Source organism: Mizuhopecten yessoensis, unplaced genomic scaffold, assembly GCF_002113885.1.
Source record: "Mizuhopecten yessoensis strain PY_sf001 unplaced genomic scaffold, ASM211388v2 scaffold7285, whole genome shotgun sequence".
NCBI lineage: Eukaryota > Metazoa > Mollusca > Bivalvia > Pectinida > Pectinidae > Mizuhopecten > Mizuhopecten yessoensis.
Window position 1 is genome coordinate 343,682 of NW_018406971.1, and position 6,980 is coordinate 350,661.

General features: G+C 39.5%; 1 protein-coding gene across 1 annotated transcript in view; it reads right to left on the minus strand.

Annotated features, from left to right (window-relative positions):
* Positions 1-6,972, minus strand: part of LOC110453430 (feline leukemia virus subgroup C receptor-related protein 2-like) — a 49,877-nt gene extending 42,905 nt beyond the window's left edge. Inside the window, exon 1 of the mRNA XM_021502372.1 lies at positions 6,164-6,972. Within this exon, the coding sequence (XP_021358047.1) occupies positions 6,164-6,170 (7 nt within the window). The 5' untranslated portion in view covers positions 6,171-6,972. The remainder of the gene's footprint in view (positions 1-6,163) is intronic.
* Between the last annotated feature and the right edge of the window lie 8 nt (positions 6,973-6,980).

Consider the following 6,980-nt stretch of genomic DNA (forward strand, 5'->3'; position numbering starts at 1 on the left):
TGTTACCTCTCGGTTGGATTATGGTAACGCCCTGCTCTGTGGTATATCTGACAAACTAACTAGTCGTCTGCAGAGGGTTCAGAACACTGCAGCACGGCTAGTTACTCGTACTCGAAAGAGAGAGCACATCACACCTGCGCTTTATTCGTTGCACTGGTTACCTGTACGATACAGGTCGCAGTACAAAATTCTGGTATACACATACAAGGCACTGAATGGAACAGCTCCTCAGTACCTACAGGAACTTGTTACCCTGTATCAGCCGTCAAGATCACTGCGGTCGGAGTCAGAATCTTTGTTGTGTGTCCCAAAATCTCGTACTGTGACCTACGGAAACAGATGCTTTGGGAGGGTTTCGGCTACGTTGTGGAATAGCTTACCATCTGCTATTAGGAAGTCGAATACCCTGGCCAAGTTCAAGAGGGACATAAAAACTCACCTCTTCACGTCTGCATTTTAGAATCTTTGCAAAGACGTCATGTAAATACCACCCTTTTATTTGTTCAATTATGTGCACATTGCTTGTTAAATGTATGAACGTGATTGCATGCCTTTGTTGTTTGTTTTCACAATTATAACCATTACTATTATCCATATGTTGTAAAGCGCCTTAGAGTAATTTTACAAATTATATAGGGCGCTATATAAATGCTGTATATTATTATCATTATTATTATTGAGAAGAAAAAGGTTTTTAAAGATTTACCTCTTTTCCCCCTATTTGCCCCAGGGATTCCATACCCTCCATCTATACAAAGTTAAGAACCCTTTGGCAAAGAAATTCGCTGCGCCATGGCATAAGCTCTACTGGCCTTTTGAGTTAAAATGGATTAATTATGATACGTTATTCTCACAAATTAAACATTTCCTTTAAACTATCTGTGTGAGACAGCAGTGTTGTTTGAGAGTGAGACAGTTGTGTTTTTGAGTGTGGCACGGCTATGTTGTCTGAGAGTGAGACAGCAGTGTTTTTTTTAAGCTGTCTCACACTCAGACAACACAACTGTCTCACTCACAAACAACACTGCTTTCTGAGGAGTATATATGTAGTCATATGTGTAATATTTTTAAACCATTACCGCACATTTGGATCCGACCTTTAGGTAATTTTGTAAAATTATGTCTAATCATCGTTGTAAAATCTAGTTATGAACTTAAAACTGCAATAAAGTCACAGTGGATCCCGCCAACCCGCCTAAACATGATGCGTTAATGTTTTAAGTCCTTGACTTGGTGTATCTTCCTGAATATCAGACTCGTATTAGTCCATATATACTCATTATCAACATTTATCATTTTCAGACATACATGTGTTTATATTAACTTCCTGATGATATAAACCATACACAGGAAAGCAGATGGAAACACCGGTTTACGGTATTAAGGGAGATATACACCTATGTAACCGGTGATAATTTCTTTCACTGAATTTTGTTTGCAACAATATGCTGAGCGAAATAACCCGTGAAAAATGTTTTTATATTCAAATGAATGACTAACAAAATGTGTTTGCAATGTGCGACTAGGCGAACACAGTCACTGTGAAGCTTTACAGCTTGACCTGCACATGGCTAACCCAGCGGGGAAGCTGGCTAACAAACAAGAGGCTCAGAGGGCCTGTATCGCTCACCACGACATGTTAGCAAAATTGAAGTTGAAATAGCCAGATGTTGCTGTACATGTATTACATGGTTAGTCAGGGGTTATATTTATATGCAATTGGACAAAATCCTGTCATTCCTACAGAAAAAGAAGGAATTTGAAGAGTTTGCTATGTTTCCACTTTTGGGCCCGGTCCCTCTGCCCCCAGGGGGTCAGACCTATCGTTGATGCAAAATTAGTTCCCCTTCACCCAAGGATGCTTTAGACCAAATATGGACATACTCACGTGGCCTCACGCGTTCTAGTGGTTTTTGTAAGACATCACTCCCTCACACGTTCTGGTGGTTTTTGTTAGACAGCAGTCCTTCACACGTCCTGGTGTTTTAGCTCACTTGGCCCGAAGTTTTGAACAAACTTGATAGCCCTTTATCCCAGCATGTCACTGACCAAATATCATCACCCTAGGCCTCAGATGAAGTCATTAAAAGATTTTAACATATTTGACCCCTGTGACCTTAACAAAAGTTGAAGGTCATTCTGTTGGACAAACAATGTAGCCCTTCATCCCAGCATGCTACTGGCCAAATATCAACATCTTGGACCTTTTGGTTATTCAGAAGAAGTCGTTAAAATATTTAAACATATTTAACCCCGGTGACCTTGAAAATGAACGAAGGTCATTCATTTGAACAAACTTGGTAGCCATTCATCCCTGGATGCTACTGGCCAAATATCATCACCCTAAGCATTTGGGTTATTCAGAAGAAGTTGTTTTCAAGTTTTTAACATATTTGACCTCTGTGACCTTGAAAATTGGTGAAGGTCATTTATTTGAACAATCTTGGTAGCCCTTCATCCCAGTTTGCTTCTGGCCAAATATTATCACCCTTGGCATTTTGGTAATTAAGAAGAAGTTGTTTAAAGTAAAATATTGAACGTGTGAGGGACTGCTGTCTAACAAAAGCCACCAGAACGTGTGAGGCACTGCTGTCTAACAAAAACCCATCAGTATGTGTGAGGCAGTGCTGTCTAACAAAACCCATCAGTATGTGTGAGGCAGTGCTGTCTAACAAAAACCATCAGAACGTGTGAGGGACTGCTGTCTAACAAAAACCATCAGAACGTGTAAGGGATTGTCGTCTAACAAAAACCATCAGAAACATCAGATTATTGCCTAGCAACTGCCACTAAAGCATATCAGGGACTGTTGCTTAGAACGCATGAGAATGAGAGTTGGACGGTATACCAAGTCATGATAACATACAGTGTTACAGAGAGTTGGACGGTACTTAGTTACAGTGTTACAGAGAGTTGGACGGTAATTAGTTACAGTGTTACAGAGAGTTGGACGGTATACATGTACCAAGTCATGATAACAACTGGCATTGCCATTCATATTCTGATAAAATCAATAAAGATGTAAAACTCCATAAATCCTTGCGTTACAACCATCTCGAAATCCAATAGACAACAACCTCCATCAAATAACTACTATTACAGTCAATGTTACTAGTGTAACTGATGTTAATAACAGTCAATGTTACCTGTATAACTAATGGTAACAACAGTCAATGTTACCTGTATAACTAATGTTAATAACAGTCAATGTTACCAGTATAACTGATGTTAATAACTGTCAATGTTACCTGTATAACTGATGTTAATAACAGTCAATGTTACCTGTATAACTGATGTTAACAACAGTCAATGTTACCTGTATAACTAATGGTAACAACAGTCAATGTTACCAGTATAACTAATGTTAATAACAGTCAATGTTACCTGTATAACTGATGTTAACAACAGTCAATGTTGCCTGTATAACTAATGGTAACAACAGTCAATGTAACCTGTATAACTAATGTTAATAACAGTCAATCTAACCTGTATAACTAATGGTAACAACGGTCAATGTTACTTGTATAACTAATGGTAAAAACAGTCAATGTTACCTGTATAACTAATGTTAACAACAGTCAATGTTACCTGTATATCTGATGGTAACAACAGTCAATGTCACCTGTATAACTGATGTTAACAACAGTCAAGTTTCCCTGTATAACTAATGGTAACAACAGTCAATGTAACCTGTATAACTAATGTTAATAACAGTCAATCTTACCTGGATATCTGATGTTAACAACAGTCAATGTTACCTGTATAACTAATGTTAATAACAGTCAATGTAACCTGTATAACTAATGGTAACAACGGTCAATGTTACTTGTATAACTAATGGTAACAACAGTCAATGTTACCTGTATAACTAATGTTAACAATAGTCAATGTAACCTGTATAACTAATGCTAATAACAGTCAATGTTACGTGTATAACTAATGTTAATAACATTGACTGTTATTAACATTAGTTATACAGGTAACAGTCAATGTTACCTGTATAACTAATGTTATCAACAGTCAATGTTACCTATATAACTAATGTTAATAACAGTCAATGTTACCTGTATAACTGATGTTAATAACAGTCAATGTAACCTTTATAACTAATGTTAATAACAGTCAATGTAACCTGTAAACTAATGTTAATAACATTAGTTATACAGGTTACATTGACTGTTATTAACATAAGTTATATAGGTTACATTGTCTGTTGATAACATTAGTTATCCAGGTAACATTGACTGTTGTTAACATCAGTTATACAGGTAACATTTACTGTTGTTACCATTAGTTTACAGGTAACATTGACCGTTGTTAACATCAGTTATACAGGTGACATTGACTGTTGTTACCATAAGTTATACAGGTAACATTGACCGTTGTTAACATCAGTTATACAGGTAACATTGACTGGGGGGAACATTAGTTATACACGTAACATTGACTGTTATTAGCATTAGTTATATAGGTAACATTGACTGTTATTAACAGTCAATGTAACCTGTATAACTAATGGTAACAACAGTCAATGTTACCTGTATAACTGATGTTAACAACGGTCAATGTTACCTGTATAACTAATGGTAACAACAGTCAATGTTACCTGTATAACTAATGGTAACAACAGTCAATGTTACCGGTATAACAAATGTTATGAACAGTAAATGTTACCTGTATAACTGATGTTAATAACAGTCAATCCTACCTGTATAACTAATGTTAATAACAGTCAATGTTTCATGTATAACTAATGGTAACAACAGTCAATGTTACCTGTATAACTAATGGTAACAACAGTCAATGTTACCGGTATAACAAATGTTATGAACAGTAAATGTTACCTGTATAACTGATGTTAATAACAGTCAATGCTACCTGTATAACTAATGTTAATAACAGTCAATGTTACATGTATAACTAATGTTAATAACAGTCAATGTTACCTATATAACTAATGTTAATAACAGTCAATGTTACGTGTGTACCAAACCTAGCCAGTCCGTACGTGTGTACCAAACCTAGCCATTCCGTACGTGTGTACCAAACCTAGCCAGTCCGTACGTGTGTACCAAACCTAGCCAGTCCGTACGTCTGTACCAAACCTAGCCAGGCCGTACGTCTGTACCAAACCTAGCCAGGCCGTATGTGTGTACCAAACCTAGCCAGGTCGTACGTCTGTACCAAACCTAGCCAGGCCGTACGTCTGTACCAAACCTAGCCAGGTCGTACGTGTGTACCAAACCTAGCCAGGTCGTACGTCTGTACCAAACCTAGCCAGGCCGTACGTCTGTACCAAACCTAGCCAGGTCGTACGTGTGTACCAAACCTAGCCAGGTCGTACGTCTGTACCAAACCTAGCCAGGCCGTACGTCTGTACCAAACCTAGCCAGGTCGTACGTGTGTACCAAACCTAGCCAGGTCGTACGTCTGTACCAAACCTAGCCAGGCCGTACGTCTGTACCAAACCTAGCCAGGTCGTACGTGTGTACCAAACCTAGCCAGGCCGTACGTGTGTACCAAACCTAGCCAGGCCGTACGTCTGTACCAAACCTAGCCAGGCCGTACGTGTGTACCAAACCTAGCCAGGCCGTACGTGTGTACCAAACCTAGCCAGGCCGTACGTGTGTACCAAACCTAGCCAGGCCGTACGTGTGTACCAAACCTAGCCAGGCCGTACGTGTGTACCAAACCTAGCCAGGCCGTACGTGTGTACCAAACCTAGCCAGGCCGTACGTGTGTACCAAACCTAGCCAGGCCGTACGTGTGTACCAAACCTAGCCAGGCCGTACGTGTGTACCAAACCTAGCCAGGCCGTACGTGTGTACCAAACCTAGCCAGGCCGTACGTGTGTACCAAACCTAGCCAGGCCGTACGTGTAAGCAGCGACATAGAGCTTATATATATATAGTAATCAGGCAGTGCTTTTCAGTACACTAAGCTCATCCTACCCACATGTCATTATATTACGATACTTGAATGTTTGAGAATATGTTTATGATTAGTTGCTTATACGCCCAAAATGCACATGTGGTATATTTGCAGACGTGCCGCGAGACGTAACTAATGTAAACAAGTCAAAACACACATGTAACACACATAAATTCGACGACCCTATACACATAACGTGTTTATGAAATGTTAACACGTCCTATTTACCTACCCATCATATTGAGATCATTGGGTACGGTCCTTGTAGGTAACCCTTAAAGTCGAAGCCCTGCGTGGCAATCTGAAGACCGTCGACAGCCATGTCAAAGAAACAAACACTGGTAGTGCGCTTTTCTCCGTGGTGTCGATATATGCTAACCACATGTAGCGGGAACGGTGGGCTGTATAATTCTATTGATTATTTAGGGGACTTAATCCAGTGACAGTTCTGTAGCAGACGATGACATTCTCTTAGACAACTTTGACTTATATCGTAAAGACCGTGGTGCTCCGGGTGGGGGTATAAATGTTTACACTTCCAGCCTCTTATCCACTTGTCGTAGACCAGACCTTGAGTTCCAGGTTGGCGAAGTATTATGGTTAGAAATCCAGTTTCCTCACAGAAAACTCTTATTGTGTACCACCTATAGACCCCCAAACTGTATACCGTCTTATTGGAACAACTTCCAATATGCTATGGAAAAAGCACTAAACGAGAATCCGTATGTAATAGTTGTAGGTGACATAAATGTTGATCTTCTGACTGTAGACAATAATCACAGACTCGTTGACATAATGAACTCCTTCCATCTGACTAACGTTATAGATAAACCGACTAGGACAGGTCGCACGCGCGCCTCACTACTTGACCCAATACTACTTTCTGACATGTGCCTGTATGTACTTGCTGATACGATCGACGTAGACCGTAACATCTCGGACCATGACGCGACTCTAGTAAACTTGACCATAGACACGGGACTTGTAAGAAAATATAAAAGAAAAATCATATGTTATGATGAAGCTAATTATCAACAGTTCAATAATCT